The 18,270-nt window shown below is 60.6% G+C and overlaps 1 protein-coding gene across 1 annotated transcript in view; it reads right to left on the reverse strand.

Annotated features, from left to right (window-relative positions):
- Positions 1-1,121: 1,121 nt before the first annotated feature.
- NEURL4 (neuralized E3 ubiquitin protein ligase 4) overlaps positions 1,122-18,270 on the reverse strand; it is a gene marked incomplete at both ends in the record, with an annotated part of 39,413 nt that continues 22,264 nt past the window's right edge. Inside the window, 11 exon segments of the mRNA XM_059837661.1 lie at positions 1,122-1,301; positions 2,809-2,848; positions 4,133-4,293; positions 6,754-6,837; positions 6,839-6,892; positions 9,736-9,858; positions 10,853-10,951; positions 12,535-12,738; positions 15,467-15,612; positions 16,860-16,944; positions 17,378-17,418. Coding sequence (XP_059693644.1) covers positions 1,122-1,301; positions 2,809-2,848; positions 4,133-4,293; positions 6,754-6,837; positions 6,839-6,892; positions 9,736-9,858; positions 10,853-10,951; positions 12,535-12,738; positions 15,467-15,612; positions 16,860-16,944; positions 17,378-17,418 — 1,217 coding nt within the window.

An 18,270-nucleotide genomic window follows, 5' to 3' on the forward strand; every position in this document is an offset into this window, starting at 1 on the left:
TCAGCGGGGTTTTTTGGGGTCCCCCATTTTCGGGGTGCCCCCCTCACCTGCTGGCACTGCCCAGCTGTGCCCAGCTGTGCCCAGGTGAGTCTGGGGGGGTCAATCCCCAAATTTTTGGGGTTTTTTCCCGATTTTTGGGGATTTTTGGGGTTTCTGCATCTCGGGACCCCCTGGGCCGATCTCAGCGGGTTTTTTGGGGGTCCCCCATTTTCGGGGTGCCCCCCTCACCTGCTGGCACCACCCAGCTGTGCCCAGGTGTGTTCAACCCCCTGAATTGGGGGATTTTATCCCTGATTTTGGGGTTTTTTCCCCGATTTTTGGGGATTTTGGGGTTTCTGCATCTCAGGACCCCCTGGGCCGATCTCAGCGGGGGTTTTTTGGGGGTCCCCCATTTTCGGGGTGCCCCCCTCACCTGCTGGCACTGCCCAGGTGTGTCCAGGTGAGTCTGGGGGGGGTCAATCCCCAAATTTTTGGGGTTTTTTCCCCGATTTTTGGGGGATTTTTGGGGTTTCTGCATCTCGGGACCCCCTGGGCCGATCTCAGCGGGGTTTTTTGGGGTCCCTCATTTTCGGGGTGCCCCCCTCACCTGCTGGCACCACCCAGCTGTGCCCAGGTGTGTTCAACCCCCTGAACTGGGGGATTTTTTCCCAGATTTTGGGGTTTTTTCCCCGATTTTTTGGGGATTTTGGGGGGTTTCTGCATCTCGGGACCCCCTGGGCCGATCTCAGCGGGGTTTTTTGGGGTCCCCCATTTTCGGGGTGCCCCCCTCACCTGCTGGCACTGCCCAGGTGTGTCCAGGTGAGTCTGGGGGGGGTCAATCCCCAAATTTTTGGGGTTTTTTCCCCGATTTTTGGGGATTTTTGGGGTTTCTGCATCTCAGGATCCCCTGGGCTGATCTCAGCGGGGTTTTTTGGGGGTCCCCCATTTTCGGGGTGCCCCCCTCACCTGCTGGCACCACCCAGGTGTGTTCAACCCCCTGAATCTGGGGGATTTTATCCCTGATTTTTGGGGTTTTTTCCCCGATTTTTGGGGATTTTTGGGGGTTTCTGCATCTCGGGACCCCCTGGGCCGATCTCAGCGGGGTTTTTTGGGGTCCCCCATTTTCGGGGTGCCCCCCTCACCTGCTGGCACTGCCCGTAGAGGTCCAGCAGGACGTAGCAGGGGCTGGGCACCCCCCCGGCCACGGCGCCCTGGTCGCGGCCGTTGATGAAGAGGTGGAGCCGCCCCCCCCCGTCCACCAGGAGCCCCAAAACCGACCCGGGGGGGAGCAGCTCCAGGGAGGGCCCGGGCAGATCCCGGATCTGGGGGGGCAAAAATGTCCAAATTTGGGGTTCAGAGTGAAATTTGGGGGGTCTGGGGTGGATTTGAGGGGGTTTTGGGGGGATTTGGGGGGGTTTTGGGGGGATTTTGGGGTCACAGGAGCAGGGGGGAGCAGCTCCAGGGAGGGGCTGAGGAGATTCCAGATCTGGGGGGGCAAATTTGGGGTTCAGAGTGAAATTTGGGGGGTCTGGGGTGAAATTTGGGGGGTCTGGGGTGGAGTTTGTGGGGTCTGGAGGGGATTTGAGGGGGTTTTGGGGGGGATTTGGGGGGGTTTTTGGGGGTTTTAGGGGGGATTTTGGGGTCACAGGAGCAGGGGGGGAGCAGCTCCAGGGAGGGCCCGGCAGATCCCGGATCTGGGGGGGCAAATTTGGGGTTCAGAGTGAAATTTGGGGGGGTCTGGGGTGGAGTTTGGGGGGTCTGGAGGGGATTTGAGGGGGTTTTAGGGGGGATTTTGGGGTCACAGGACCCGGCTGGGAGCAGCTCCAGGGAGGGGCTGGGGAGATCCTGGAGCTGGGGGGGCAAATTTGGGGTTCAGAGTGAAATTTGGGGGGTCTGGGGTGGAGTTTGGGGGGTCTGGGGTGAAATTTGGGGGGGCTGGGGTGGAGTTTGGGGGGTCTGGAGGGGATTTGAGGGGGTTTTGGGGGGGTTGAGGGGGTTTTGGGGGGGATTTTGGGGGGGATTTTGGGGTCACAGGACCCGGCTGGGAGCAGCTCCAGGGAGGGGCTGGGGAGATCCTGGAGCTGGGGGGGCAAATTTGGGGTTCAGAGTGAAATTTGGGGGGGCTGGGGTGGAGTTTGGGGGGTCTGGAGGGGATTTGAGGGGGTTTTGGGGGGGTTTTGGGGGGGTTTTAGGGGGGATTTTGGGGTCACAGGACCCGGGGGAGAGCAGCTCCAGGGAGGGCAAGGGCCCGGGCAGATCCCGGATCTGGGGGGGCAAATTTGGGGTTCCGAGCGAAATTTGGGGGGGCTGGGGTGGAGTTTGGGGGGGTCTGGGGTGAAATTTGGGGGGTCTGGGGTGGAGTTTGGGGGGGCTGGAGGGGATTTGAGGGGGTTTTAGGGAGGTTTTTGGGGGGTTTTGGGGGGATTTTGGGGTCACAGGAGCAGGGGGGGAGCAGCTCCAGGGAGGGGCTGGGAGATCCTGGAGCTGGGGGGGCAAAAATGTCCAAATTTGGGGTTCAGAGTGAAATTTGGGGGGGCTGGGGTGGAGTTTGGGGGGTCTGGAGGGGATTTGAGGGGGTTTTGGGGGGGTTTTAGGGGGATTTTGGGGGGGTGTTGGGGTCTCAGGACCCAGGGGGGAGCAGCTCCAGGGAGGGCCCGGGCAGATCCCAGATCTGGGGGGGCAAAAATGTCCAAATTCGGGGTTCAGAGTGAAATTTGGGGGGGCTGGGGTGGAGTTTGGGGGGTCTGGGGTGAAGTTTGGGGGGTCTGGAGGGGATTTGAGGGGGTTTTGGGGGGGGTTTTGGGGAGATTTTGGGGTCTCAGGAGCAGGGGGGGAGCAGCTCCAGGGAGGGCCCGGGCAGATCCCGGATCTGGGGGGGACAAAATGTCCAAATTTGGGGTTCAGAGTGAAATTTGGGGGGCTGGGGTGGAGTTTGGGGCGTCTGGGAGAGAATTTGGGGGATCTGGAAAGATTTTGGGGATATTTGGGGATTTTGGGGATTTTTGGGGATATTTTGGGGATATTTTGGGGCTATTTTTGGGATATTTTGGGGATATTTTGGGGATATTTTGAGGATATTTTGAGGATTTTTTGGGGATATTTTGGGGAGATTTTGGGATTTTTGGGGGAGATTTTGGGGATATTTGGGGATATTTTGAGGATATTTTGGGGAGATTTTGGGATTTTTTGGGGAGATTTTGGGTATATTTAGGGGATATTTTGAGGATATTTCGGGGATGTTTTGAGGATTTTTTGGGAATATTTTGGGGCTATTTTTGGGCTATTTTGGGGATATTTTGAGGATATTTTGGGATTTTTTGGGGGATATTTTGGGGATAATTTGGGGATATTTCGGGGATATTTTGGGGATATTTTGGGATATTTTGGGGATATTTGGGGGTGATTTGGGACATTTTGAGGATATTTTTACAATGTTTTAGGGATATTTTGGGATGTTTTGGGGATATTTTGGGGATGTTTTGAGGATATTTTGGGGATGTTTTGAGGATATTTGGGGGACATTTTGGGGAGATTTTGGGATTCTTTGGGGAGATTTTGGGGATACTTTGGCGATATTTTGGGGCTATTTTGGGGATATTTTGGGGATATTTTGGGGGTATTTTGGGGATATTTTAGGACATTTAGGGGATATTTTGGGATTTTTTTGGGGATATTTTGGGGATATTTAGGGGATTTTTGGGGGACTTTTTGGGGATATTTTAGGGATATTTTTAGGGCATTTAGGGGATATTTTGGGGATATTTTGGGGATATTTTAGGGATATTTTGAGGACATTTAGGGGATATTTTGGGGATATTTTGCGGATATTTTGAGGATATTTTGGGATTATTTTGAGGATATTTTGGGGGTGATTTGGGGATAGTTTGAGGATATTTTGGGGATATTTTGGGGATATTTTGGGGCTATTTTAGGGCTATTTTGGGGATATTTTGGGGCTACTTTGGGGCTGTTTTGGGGGTGATTTGGGGATATTTTGGGATTTATTTGAGGATATTTCGGGTATATTTCGGGGCTATTTTGGGGCTATTTCGGGGATATTTCGGGGCTGTTTCGGGGCTGTTTCGGGGATATTTTGGGCTATTTCAGGGATGATTTGGGGCAGTTTTGGGGCAGTTTTGGGGCTCTCCCTGACCTTCCTGGCGTTGTGGAACACGGGCCCTCCTCTGCAGGATCCAGGCCGGCCGTTTGAGGCCGTGGGCGCAGGCGGGCAGGGGGGGAGCGCCCGGGGGGGGCCCCGGTGACCCCCAGGGCCAGCGAGGAGCTCCACTGCGGGTTCAGGGCGTCGATCTGCACCTGTGACGTCATCAGTGACGTCATCAGCCGCCTGGTGACGTCATCAGCACACCCCCCCCCCCCCCAGTGTCCCACAGGCCCCCCCCCAGAACGAACCCACCCCCCCCCCAAACGGCTCCACTGCGGGTTCAGGGCGTCGATCTGCACCTGTGACGTCATCAGTGACGTCATCAGCCGCCTGGTGACGTCATCAGCACCCCCCCAGTGTCCCACAGCCCCCCCCCAGAATAACCCAACCCCCCCCCCCCAAAACGGCTCCACTGCAGGTTCAGGGCGTCGATCTGCACCTGTGACGTCATCAGTGACGTCATCAGCCGCCTGGTGACGTCATCAGCACCCCCCCCAGTGTCCCACAGCCCCCCCCCCAGAATAACCCAACCCCCCCCCCCAAACGGCTCCACTGCGGGTTCAGGGCGTCGATCTGCACCTGTGACGTCATCAGTGACGTCATCAGCCGCCTGGTGACGTCATCAGCACCCCCCCAGTGTCCCACAGCCCCCCCCCAGAATAACCCAACCCCCCCCCCCAAACGGCTCCACTGCAGGTTCAGGGTGTCGATCTGCACCTGTGACGTCATCAGTGACGTCATCAGCCGCCTGGTGACGTCATCAGCACCCCCCCCAGTGTCCCACAGCCCCCCCCCCAGAATAACCCAACCCCCCCCCCCAAACGGCTCCACTGCAGGTTCAGGGTGTCGATCTGCACCTGTGACGTCAGCCGTGACGTCATCAGCCGCCTGGTGACGTCATCAGCACCCCCCAGTGTCCCACAGCCCCCCCCCCAGAATAACCCAACCCCCCCCCCAATCGGCTCCACTGCGGGTTCAGGGCCTCCATCTGCACCTGTGACGTCATCAGTGACGTCATCAGCCTCCTGGTGACGTCATCGGCAGCACCCCCCCAGTGTCCCACAGCCCCCTCCCCATGACGTCACTGTGTCCCCTATGACACCACCCGGCTGCCCAGTCTCTGATTGGCCGCTCCCCTATGACATCACCACACCCCCCCCCATATGACATCACCGGCATCCCTGATCTTCATTGGCCCATCCCCTATGACATCACCGCATCCCCTGTGACATCACAGGAGTCCTTGATGCCCATTGGCCCATCTCGCCTGACATCATCACATCACATATGACATCACCACCATCCCCTATGACATCACAGGCGTCCCTGATCCCCTATTGGCCCGTCCTCTATGACATCACCACCTTCCCAACCCCCACTTCCCCACCCCATGACATCACCGCATCCCCTGTGACATCACAGGGCTTCCGGATCCCTATTGGCTGATCCCCTTTGACATCACAGAGGTCCTGGATGCCCATTGGCCCACCCCCTATGACATCACTGTGTCTCCTATGACATCACCACATCTATGACATCACAGGCGTCCAGATCCCCATTGGCCCATCTCCTATGACATCACCACGTCCTCTATGACATCACCACCATCCCCTGTGACATCACAGGGCTCCCCGGATCCCTATTGGCTGATCCCCTTTGACATCACAGGCGTCCCGGATGCCCATTGGCCCACCCTCTATGACATCACTGTGTCTCCTATGACATCACCACATCTCCCATGACATCACACGAGTCCTGGATCCCCATTGGCCCATCTCCTATGACATCATTGCATCCCCTATGACATCACCGCCTCCTCTGTGACATGACCCACACCCCATGTGACATCACCGTGTCTCCTATGACATCACACGAGTCCTGGATGCCCATTGGCCCACCCCCTATGACATCACTACATCTCCTATGACATCACAGGCGTCCCGGATCTCCATTGGCCCATCTCATATGACATCACCACCTCCCTCTATGACATTACATGAGTCCTGGATGCCCATTGGCCCACCCCCGTATGACATCACCACCTCCCCCATGACATCACTACCTCCTCTGTGACATCACGCACACCCCATGTGACATCACCACCATCTCCTATGACATCACACGAGTCCTGAATCCCCATTGGCTCATCTCCTATGACATCATCGCATCCCCCATGACATCACCATCTCCTCTATGACATCACACGAGTCCTGGATGCCCATTGGCCCACCCCCCCATGACATCACCGCGTCTCCTATGACATCATACGAGTCTTGGATGCTCATTGGCCCACCTCCTATGACATCATTGCATCCCCTATGACATCACCACCTCCCCGATGACATCACCCACACCCCCTATGACATCACCACCTTCCCTATGACATCACCACCTCCTCTGTGACATCACCCACACCCCATATGACATCACCACCACCCCCTATAACATCACCACTTCCTCTATGACATCACACGAGTCCTGAATCCCCATTGGCCCACCCCCGCATGACATCACCGTGTCTCATACGACATCACCACATCTCCTATGACATCACCGCCTGCCCAACCGCCCTTGCCCCGCCCCGATGACGTCACGGGTGATGTCGGGGGTACCTGGAAGAGGCGGCCGGGGGGGAGGGGCTGCCCCACCAGCACCAGGCCCTGGTTGTAGCTGCTGACGCGCGTGGCCGTGCGCGCGCGCGCCGTTGGACAGCAGGATGTTCTTGCCGTGGCACAGGAACGTGGGGGGGCCCTGAAACGGGGGGAAAAACCCAAATTTGGGGGTTTGGGGGGAGTTCGGGGGGTTTGGGGGGGATTTGGGGGAGTTTGGGGGGATTCAAGGGGATTTTGGGGGGTTTTAGGGGGGTTTGGGGGGGTTTTGGGGGGTTTGAAAGGGTTAAATGGGGGAGGGGCAGCACAGGGACATGGAGGGACCCTGAATTGGGGTGAAAAACCCAAATTTGGGGGGTTTGGGGGGAGTTTGGGGAGTTTGGGGGGGTTTGGGGGGGTTTGAAAGGGTTAAAGGGGGGAGGGGCAGCAGGATGTTCTTGCTGTGGCACAGGAACGTGGGGGGGCCCTGAATTGGGGGGAAAAACCCAAATTTGGGGGGTTTGGGGGGAGTTCGGGGGGTTTGGGGGGGAGTTTGGGGGAGTTTGGGGGGGTTTTGGGGGGATTTTGGGGGGTTTGAAGGGTATTTTATAGAATTTAAAGGGAATTTTGGGGCTTTTTTAGGGGGATTTGGGGGGGTTTGAAAGGGTTAAATGGGGGAGGGGCAGCCCAGGGACATGGAGGGACCCTGAATTGGGGTGAAAAACCCAAATTTGGAGAGTTTGGGGGGAGTTTGGGGGCTTTGGGGGGGAGTTCGGGGGGTTTGGGGGGGTTTTGGGGGATTTTGGGGGGATTTTGGGGGGATTTTATAGAATTTAAAGGGAATTTTGGGGCTTTTTTAGGGGGATTTTGGGGGGTTTGAAAGGGTTAAAGGGGGGGAGGGGCAGCAGGATGTTCTTGCCGTGGCACAGGAACGTGGGGGGGCCCTGAAACGGGGGGAAAAACCCAAATTTGGGGGGTTTGGGGGGAGTTTGGGGGGTTTGGGGGGGTTTGGGGGGGATTTTGGGGGGTTTGAAGGGGGTTTTATAGAATTTAAAGGGAATTTTGGGGTCTTTTTAGGGGGATTTTGGGGGGTTTGAAAGGGTTAAATGGGGGAGGGGCAGCCCAGGGACATGGAGGGACCCTGAATTGGGGTGAAAAACCCCAAATTTGGGGGTTTGGGGGGGTTTTGGGGGGGATTTGGGGGGGTTTGGGGGAATTTGGGGGGTTTGAAAGGGTTAAAGGGGGGAGGGGCAGCAGGATGTTCTTGCCGTGGCACAGGAACGTGGGGGGGCCCTGGAATGGGGGGAAAAACCCAAATTTGGGGGGTTTGGGGGGAGTTTGGGGGGATTGGGGGGAGTTTGGGGGGGTTTTATAGAATTTAAAAGGAATTTTGGGGCTTTTTTAGGGGGATTTTGGGGGGATTTTAAGGGGTTTGAAATGGGTTTGAAAGGGTTAAATGGGGGAGGGGCAGCCCAGGAACGTGGGGGGACCCTGGAATGGGGTGAAAAACCCAAATTTGGGGGGTTTGGGGGGAGTTTGGGGGGTTTGGGGGGGATTAAATGGGATTTAGGGGGAATTAAATGGGATTTTAGGGGTTTTTTAGGGGGATTTTGGGGGTTTGAAAGGGTTAAAGGGGGGAGGGGCAGCCCAGGGACATGGAGGGACCCTGAATTGGGGTGAAAAACCCAAATTTGGAGAGTTTGGGGGGAGTTTGGGGGCTTTGGGGGGAGTTCGGGGGGTTTGGGGGGGTTTTGGGGGGATTTTGGGGGGATTTTGGGGGGATTTTATAGAATTTAAAGGGAATTTTGGGGTTTTTTTTAGGGGGATTTTGGGGGGTTTGAAAGGGTTAAAGGGGGGAGGGGCAGCAGGATGTTCTTGCCGTGGCACAGGAACGTGGGGGGGCCCTGATTTGGGGGGAAAAACCCAAATTTGGGGGGTTTGGGGGGAGTTTGGGGGGTTTGGGGGGTTTTGGGAGAGTTTGGGGGGATTAAATGGGATTTTGGGGGAATTAAATGGGATTTTGGGGGGTTTTAGGGGGGTTTTGGGGGTTTGAAAGGGTTAAAGGGGGGAGGGGCAGCCCAGGAACGTGGGGGGACCCTGGAATGGGGTGAAAAACCCAAATTTGGGGGGTTTGGGGGGAGTTTGGGGGGTTTGGGGGGGATTAAATGGGATTTAGGGGGAATTAAATGGGATTTTAGGGTTTTTTTAGGGGGATTTTGGGGGGTTTGAAAGGGTTAAATGGGGGAGGGGCAGCCCAGGGACATGGAGGGACCCTGGATTGGGGTGAAAAACCCAAATTTGGGGGGTTTGGGGGGAGTTTGGGGGTTTGGGGGGGATTAAAGGGGATTTTGGGGGAATTAAATGCGATTTTGGGGTTTTTTAGGGGGATTTTGGGGGGTTTGAAAGGGTTAAAGGGGGGAGGGGCAGCCCAGGAATGTGGGGGAACCCTGGGTTGGGGTGAAAAACCCAAAATTTGGGGTTGGGGGGGAGTATGGGGGGATTTTTTGGGGGGATTCCATGGGATTTGGGGCATTTTGGGGATTTGGGGAGGAGCAAAAACCCCCCCAGTGCAGTCACAGCCCCTCCCAGTATAAACCAGTATAAACCAGTTCCCTCCCAGTCCATCCCAGTATAACCCAGTGCTCCCCCAATCCCCTCCCAGCCCCTCCCAGTCCCTCCCAGTTCATCCCAGTATAACCCAGTCCATCCCAGTCCCTCCCAGTTCCCTCCCAGTCCCTCCCAGTCCCTCCCAGTATAACCCAGTCCTCCCCCAATCCCCTCCCAGTATAAACCAGTTCCCTCCCAGTCCCTCCCAGTCCATCCCAGTTCCCCCCAATCCCCTCCCAGTCCCTCCCAGTTTATCCCAGCCCCTCCCAGTTCCCTCCCAGTCCGTCCCAGTATAAACCAGTATAACCCAGTTCCCCCCAGTCCCGCCCCTCCCCCTCTCACCCAATCTCCGCCGTCCCCTCCGGGCGGGGGGAGGGGCGGGGGCTCGCTGGGGGAGGGGCTGGGGGAGGGGCTGGGGCTGGGGGAGGGGCCGTCCCCGCCCCCCGCGCTGGCCCCGCCCCCCGCGCTGACGATGGACACGGCCGTGACGCGCCCGTACAGGTCCAGGGCCACGAAGGCGTTCTGTGACGTCACAAGAGGGGGCGGGGCGTCAGAGGGCGGGGCCGTGACGTCAGATGGGGTGGGGGTGACGTCATGGCCCCGCCCATAACAGGAAGTGATGGCAGAGAGGAGGGAATGACGTCATGTGGTGTGCCCAGGTGTGCCCAGGTGTGCCCAGGTGTGCCCAGGTGTGCCCCAGGTGTGCCCAGGTGTGCCCAGGTACCCTCAGGTGTGCCCAGGTGTGCCTCAGGTGTGCCCAGGTGTGCCCAGGTGTGCCCAGGTGTATCCAGGAGTGCCCCGGTGTGCCCAGGTGTGCCCAGGTGTGCCCCAGGTGCGCCCAGGTGTGCCTCAGGTGTGCCCAGGTGTGCCTCAGGTGTGCCCAGGTGTGCCCCAGGTGTGCCCAGGAGTGCCTCAGGTGTGCCCAGGAGTGCCTCAGGTGTGCCCAGGTGTGTCCAGGTGTGCCCAGGAACCCTCAGGTGTGCCCCAGGTGTGCCCAGGAGTGCCCCAGCTGTATCCCAGGTGCACCCAGGTGTGCCCAGGTACCCTCAGGTGTGCCCCAGGTGTACCCCGGGTGTGCCCCAGGTGTGCCCAGGTGTATCCAGGTGTGCCCAGGAGTGCCTCATGTGTGCCCAGGTATGCCCAAGTACCCCCAGGTGTGCCCCAGGTGTGTGCCACGTGTGCCCTCAGGTGTGCCCAGGTGTGTTTTTCCCCCCCCAGGTGTGCCCAGGTGTATCCCAGGTGTGCCCAGGTGCCCTCAGGTGTGCCCAGGTGCGTATTTGTCCCCCCCAGGTGTGTCCCAGGTGTGTTTCTACCCCCCCAGGTGTGCCCAGGTGTGCCCAGGTGTGTTTTACCCCCCCCAGGTGTGTCCCCAGGTGTGTTTTACCCCCCCAGGTGTGTCCCAGGTGTGCCCAGGTGTGTTTCCCCCCCCAGGTGCCCCCCGGTGTGCCCAGGTGTGTTTTACCCCCCCCAGGTGTGTCCCCAGGTGTGTTTCCCCCCCCCAGGTGCCCGTGGGTACCTTGGCCACGCCCGTGGCCGCGGGTCCCATGTCCTGCCCGTCCACCACCAGGTGCAGAGAATCGTCCGGCCCGCGGCGCACGCCCAGCCGGTTCCCCACCTGGGAGACACCAAAACTGCCCAAATTCACCCCAAAACCTTCCCCAGATCCAGCCCCAGCCGGTTCCCCACCTGCGAGAGACCAAAACTGCCCAAATTCACCCCAAAACCACCCCCAGATCCATCCCCACCTGGGAGAGACCAAACTGACCCAAAATATCCCAAATTCACCCCAAAACTGCCCAAACTCACCCCAAAATATCCCAAATTCACCCCAAAACCTTCCCCAGATCCAGCCCTACCTGGGAGAGACCAAACCTGACCCAAAATATCCCAAATTCACCCCAAAACCTTCCCCAGACCCCCTCCAGGTGACCCCAGATCCCCTCCAGGTGAGCCCAGGTGACCCCAAATCCCCTCCAGGTGACCTCAAACCCCCTCCAGGTGACCCCAAACCTCCTCCAGGTGAGCCCAGGTGACCCCAAATCCCCTCCAGGTGACCCCAAATCCCCTACAGGTGACCCCAAACCCCCTCCAGGTGAGCCCAGCCCCCTCCAGGTGACCCCAACCCCCCCCCAGGTGAGCCCAGCCCCGCCAGGTGAGCACTGACCGTCAGTCTGTCCAGGCTGACGCCGTAGTTGTGGCGCACCTGGGCCCTGGTCACTGCCCAGGTGACCCCAAACCTCCCCCAGGTGACCCCAAACCTCCCCCAGGTGACCCCAAACCCCTCCAGGTGACCCCAAATCCCCTCCAGGTGAGCCCAGGTGAGCCCAAATCCCCCCCAAACTCCCCCCAAACTCCTCCAGGTGACCCCAAACCCCCTCCAGGTCAGCCCAGGTGACCCCAAATCCCCCCCAAACTCCCCCCAAACCCCTCCAGGTGAGCCCAGCCCCCTCCAGGTGACCCCAACCCCCCTCCAGGTGACCCCAACCCCCCCCCAGGTGAGCCCAGCCCCGCCAGGTGAGCACTGACCGTCAGTCTGTCCAGGCTGACACCGTAGTTGTGGCGCACCTGGGCGCCGGTCACTGCCCAGGTGACCCCAAACCTCCCCCAGGTGACCCCAAATCCCCTCCAGGTGAGCCCAGGTGACCCCAAATCCCCTCCAGGTGACCCCAAATCCCCTCCAGGTGAGCCCAGGTGACCCCAAATCCCCTCCAGGTGAGCCCAGGTGACCCCAAACCTCCTCCAGGTGACCTCAAACCCCTCCAGGTGACCCCAAACCTCCTCCAGGTGACCCCAAACCCCATCCAGGGGACCCCAAATCCCCTCCAGGTGAGCCCAGGTGACCCCAAATCCCCCCCAAACTCCCCCCAAACCCCTCCAGGTGACCCCAACCCCCCTCCAGGTGAGCCCAGCCCTGCCAGGTGAGCACTGACCGTCAGTCTGTCCAGGCTGACGCCGTAGTTGTGGCGCACCTGGGCCCCGGTCACTGCCCAGGTGACCCCAAACCTCCCCCAGGTGACCCCAAATCCCCTCCAGGTGACCCCAAATCCCCTCCAGGTGAGACCAGGTGACCCCAAACCTCCTCCAGGTGACCTCAAACCCCTCCAGGTGACCCCAAACCTCCCCCAGGTGACCCCAAACCCCTCCAGGTGACCCCAACCCCCCTCCAGGTGAGCCCAGCCCCGCCAGGTGAGCACTGACCGTCAGTCTGTCCAGGCTGACGCCGTAGTTGTGGCGCACCTGGGCGCCGTTGTGCCGCACCTCGGCCCCGGTGACGGCCCAGGTGGGCGGGGCCGGCAGGTCCAGCAGGGAGGGGGGCAGGGCGGGGGGGCCGGGGGGGGGCAGGGCCGTCAGCCCCACCCGCAGAGACCCCGCCCACCGCTCGTCCAGGGCCTCGATGCGCACCTGGACAGGTGAGACAGGCACAGGTGAGGCTGGGACACACCTGGGGACAGCCCTGACTCAGCCCCACCCACAGAGACCCCGCCCACCGCTCGTCCAGGGCCTCGATGCGCACCTGGACAGGTGAGACACGCACAGGTGAGGCTGGGACACACCTGGGGACAGCCCTGACTCAGCCCCACCCACAGAGACCCCGCCCACCGCTCGTCCAGGGCCTCGATGCGCACCTGGACAGGTGAGACAGGCACAGGTGAGGCTGGGACACACCTGGGGACAGCCCTGACTCAGCCCCACCCACAGAGACCCCGCCCACCGCTCGTCCAGGGCCTCGATGCGCACCTGGACAGGTGAGACAGGCACAGGTGAGGCTGGGACACACCTGGGGACAGCCCTGACTCAGCCCCACCCACAGAGACCCCGCCCACCGCTCGTCCAGGGCCTCGATGCGCACCTGGACAGGTGAGACAGGCACAGGTGAGGCTGGGACACACCTGGGGACAGCCCTGACTCAGCCCCACCCACAGAGACCCCGCCCACCGCTCGTCCAGGGCCTCAATGCGCACCTGGACAGGTGAGACAGGCACAGGTGAGGCTGGGACACACCTGGGGACAGCCCTGAGTCAGCCCCACCCACAGAGACCCCGCCCACCGCTCATCCAGGGCCTCGATGCGCACCTGGACAGGTGAGACACAGACAGGTGAGGCTGGGACACACCTGGGGACAGCCCTGAGTCAGCCCCACCCACAGAGACCCCGCCCACCGCTCGTCCAGGGCCTCGATGCGCACCTGGACAGGTGAGACACGGACAGGTGAGGCTGGGACACACCTGGGGACAGCCCTGAGTCAGCCCCACCCACAGAGACCCCGCCCACCGCTCGTCCAGGGCCTCGATGCGCACCTGGACAGGTGAGACACGGACAGGTGAGGCTGGGACACACCTGGGGACAGCCCTGACTCAGCCCCACCCGCAGAGACCCCGCCCACCGCTCGTCCAGGGCCTCGATGCGCACCTGGACAGGTGAGACACGGACAGGTGAGGCTGGGACACACCTGGGGACAGCCCTGACTCAGCCCCACCCGCAGAGACCCCGCCCACCGCTCGTCCAGGGCCTCGATGAGCACCTGGACAGGTGAGACAGGCACAGGTGAGGCTGGGACACACCTGGGGACAGCCCTGAGTCAGCCCCACCCACAGAGACCCCGCCCACCGCTCGTCCAGGGCCTCAATGAGCACCTGGACAGGTGAGACAGGCACAGGTGAGGCTGGGACACACCTGGGGACAGCCCTGAGTCAGCCCCACCCACAGAGACCCCGCCCACTGCTCGTCCAGGGCCTCGATGCGCACCTGGACAGGTGAGACACGGACAGGTGAGGCTGGGACACACCTGGGACAGGTGAGGGTGAGGGGAGGGCCCTGAACACACCTGGGATGGGCGGGGCTTAGCCCTGAGGTGGGCGGGGCACAGGTGAGCCCAGAACTCACCTGGCGGTGTTTCAATCGAGTGGGGGGTGGGGCTCCCTAATTGGAGGTGTGGCCTATCTGCATGCCCCGCCCACAATGGCCACACCCACTCCCTTAAAGCGACAGCACCCTCTTCTAATCCCGCCCTTCCCCAGGTAACCCCGCCCAGAATGGCCACACCCACTCCCTTAAAGTGACAGCATCCTTTTCCAATCCTGCCCCTCCCTGGGGCGTGGCTTCCCCAGGTAACCCTGCCCACAATGGCCACACCCACTCCCTTAAAGTGACAGCGGCCTTTTCCAATCCTGCTTCTCCCTGGGGCGTGGCTTCACAAGGTAACCACACCCACAATGGCCACACCCACTCCCTTAAAGCGACAGCGCCTTTTTCTGCCCCTCCATAGGGCGTGGCTCCCCAAGTAACCCCGCCCACAATGGCCACACCCACTCCCTTAAAGCGACAGCGCCCTTTTCCTGCCCTTCCCCAGGTAACCCCGCCCACAACAGCCACACCCACTCCCTTAAAGTGACAGCGCCCTTTTCTGCCCCTCCATAGGGCGTGGCTTCCCCACATAACCCCGCCCACAATGGCCACACCCATTCCCTGAAAGCGACAGCGCCCTTTTTCTGCCCCTCCATAGGGCGTGGCTTCCCCAGGTAGCCCCGCCCACAATGGCCACACCCATTCCCTTAAAGCGACAGCGCCCTAATCCAATCCTGCCCCTCCATAGGGCGTGGCTCCCCAGGTAACCCCGCCCACAATGGCCACACCCACTGCCTTAAAGTGACAGCGCCGTTTTCCAATCCTGCTCCTCCCTGGGGTGTGGCTCCCCAGGTAATGCCGCCCACAATGGCCACACCCACTCCCTTAAAGCGACAGCGCCCTTTTTCTGCCCCTCCATAGGGCGTGGCTCCGCAGATAACCCCACCCACAATGGCCACACCCACTCCCTTAAAGCGACAGCACCCTTTTTCTGCCCCTCCATAGGGCGTGGCTCCCCAGGTAACCCCGCCCACAATGGCCACACCCACCCCCTTAAAGCAACAGCACCCTCTTCTAATCCCGCCCCTCCCCAGGTAACCCCACCTACAATGGCCACACCCACTCCCTTAAAGTGACAGCGCCCTTTTTCTGCCCCTCCATAGGGCATGGCTTCCCTAGGTAGCCCCGCCCACAACAGCCACACCCACTCCCTTAAAGCGACAGCGCCCTTTTCCCATCCCGCCCCTCCCCCCGGCAGGTGACCACGCCCCGCGGCCCCGCCCACCTCGAAGAGCTCTCCGGGGCGCAGGTGGGAGCGGCTGAAGACGAGCCCGTGGCAGTAGCCGGAGACGCGCGCCGCGCCCAGGCCCTCGGCCGCCAGCGCCACGTTCTGCCCGCAGCGCCCGTGGAAGCGCTGGCACGGCCCCGGCGCTGCGGGCACAGCCGGGGGTCAGGGGGATGGGCAGTGGGGGGGGGGGCAGTGGGTGTGGTCAGTGTGGTCAGTGGGTGTGGTCAGTGGGTGTGGGCAGTGTGGGCAGTGGTCAGTGGGTGTGGTCATTGTGGTCAGTGGGTGTGGTCAGTGTGGTCAGTGGGTGTGGTCATTGTGGTCAGTGGGTGTGGTCAGTGTGGTCAGTGGGTGTGGGCAGTGTGGGCAGTGGTCAGTGGGTGTGGTCATTGTGGTCTGTGGGTGTGGTCATTGTGGTCTGTGGGTGTGGTCATTGTGGTCAGTGGGTGTGGTCAGTGGTCAGTGGGTGTGGTCAGTGGGTGTGGTCAGTGGGCAGTGGGTGTGGTCCGTGGGTGTGGTCAGTGGGTGTGGTCAGTGTGGGCAGTGGTCAGTGGGTGTGGTCAGTGGTGTGGTCTGTGTGGTCAGTGGGTGTGGTCAGTGGGTGTGGTCAGTGATTAATGGTCAGTGTGGTCAGTGGGTGTGGTCAGTGGGTGTGGTCAATGTGGTCAGTGTGGTCAGTGGGTGTGGTCAGTGGGTGTGGTCAGTGTGGTCACTGGTCAGTGTGGTCAGTGGGTGTGGTCAGTGGGTGTGGTCAGTGGGTGTGGTCTGTGTGGTCAGTGGGTGTGGTCTGTGTGGTCAGTGGGTGTGGTCAGTGGGTGTGGGCAGTGTGGTCAGTGGGTGTGGTCAGTGGGTGTGGTCAGTGTGGGCAGTGTGGTCAGTGGTCAGTGGGTGTGGTCAGTGGGTGTGGTCAGTGGGTGTGGGCGTGGTCAGTGCTGTGGGGGATGGCAATGGGAGCAGGGACAAGGGGGAGGCACCTTCCAGTCCCTCCCACTATAACCCAGTACACCCCAGCACAAACCAGTACACACCAGTACAAACCAGTACAAACCAGTACAAACCAGTACAAACCAGTATAAACCAGTCCTTCCCAGCGCTCCCACTACAAACCAGTCCCCCCAGTCCCTCCCAGTCCCTCCCAGTCCCTCCCAGTCCATCCCAGTCCCTCCCAGTCCCCCCCAGTTCCCTCCCAATCCCCTCCCAGTCCCTCCCAGTCCATCCCAGTCCCTCCCAGTCCCTCCCAGTCCCTCCCAATCCCCTCCCAGTTCCCTCCCAGTCCCTCCCAGTCCCTCCCAGTCCCTCCCAGTCCCCCCCCAGTTCCCTCCCAGTCCCTCCCAGTCCATCCCAGTCCCTCCCAATCCCCTCCCAGTCCCTCCCAGTCCATCCCAGTCGGTACCTGGCGAAGGGGGCGGGGCTTTGTCCGGCCCCGCCCCCGGGCTCTGGCTGTTGTCGGCGGGGCCGGAGGCGCCGGTCAGCGACACCTGGACACACTGCCCGTAGAGATCCACCACGGCATACACCTCTGGGGACACGGACACCTGGCTGTCACCTCAGTGTCACCTGGGTGTCACCTCAGTGTCACCTGTGTCACCTGTGTCACCTGTGTGTCACCTGTGTCACCTGTCACCTGTGTCACCTGGACACACTGCCCATAGAGATCCACCACAGCGTACACCTCTGGGGACACGGACACCTGACTGTCACCTGGGTGTCACCTGTGTCACCTGAGTGTCACCTGTGTCACCTGGGTATCACCTGTGTCACCTGTGTCACCTGTGTCACCTGTGTGTCACCTGGACACACTGCCCATAGAGATCCACCACAGCGTACACCTCTGGGGACACGGACACCTGGCTGTCACCTGGGTGTCACCTGGGTGTCACCTCAGTGTCACCTGTGTCACCTGAGTGTCACCTGGACACACTGCCCGTAGAGATCCACCACGGCGTACACCTCTGGGGACACGGACACCTGACTGTCACCTCAGGGTCACCTGAGTGTCACCTGTGTCACCTGTGTGTCACCTGGGTGTCACCTGTGTCACCTGTGTCACCTGGACACACTGGCCATAGAGATCCACCACGGCGTACACCTCTGGGGACACGGACACCTGGCTGTCACCTCAGTGTCACCTGTGTCACCTCAGTGTCACCTGTGTGTCACCTGTGTCACCTGGGTCACCTGTGTCACCTGTGTCACCTGGGTCACCTGTGTCACCTGTGTCACTTCATTGCCACCATCCTCGTGCCCCCCAGCCTCCCCCAGTGTCCCCAATCCCCTCAGTGTCCCCAAGTGTCCCCAACCCCTGGCTGTCCCTGCTGTCCCCAGTGTCCCCAATGTCCCCATACCTGGTGGCAGCCCCGAGCAGGCCACGCCCTGGTCGGTGCCGTCGATGAAGTAGCGCAGGTCCCCTCCCCCCGTGTCCCCAATCCCTGCACTGTCCCCAATGTCCCCAACCCCCTGGCTGTCCCCAGTGTCCCCGATGTCCCCAATGTCCCCATACCTGGTGGCAGCCCCGAGCAGGCCACACCCTGGTCGGTGCCATCGATGAAGTAGCGCAGGTCCCCTCCCCCCGATGTCCCTGCTGTCCCCAACCCCCTGGCTGTCCCCAATGTCCCCAATGCCCTGGCTGTCCCCAATGTCCCCAATGCCCCCAGTGTCCCCAGTGTCCCCAATGTCCCCATACCTGGTGGCAGCCCCGAGCAGGCCACGCCCTGGTCGGTGCCGTCGATGAAGTAGCGCAGGTCCCCTCCCCCCAATGTCCCTGCTGTCCCCAATGCCCTGGCTGTCCCCAATCCCCCCGATGT

This window comes from Haemorhous mexicanus, unplaced genomic scaffold (assembly GCF_027477595.1).
Source record: "Haemorhous mexicanus isolate bHaeMex1 unplaced genomic scaffold, bHaeMex1.pri scaffold_205_ctg1, whole genome shotgun sequence".
Lineage (NCBI taxonomy): Eukaryota > Metazoa > Chordata > Aves > Passeriformes > Fringillidae > Haemorhous > Haemorhous mexicanus.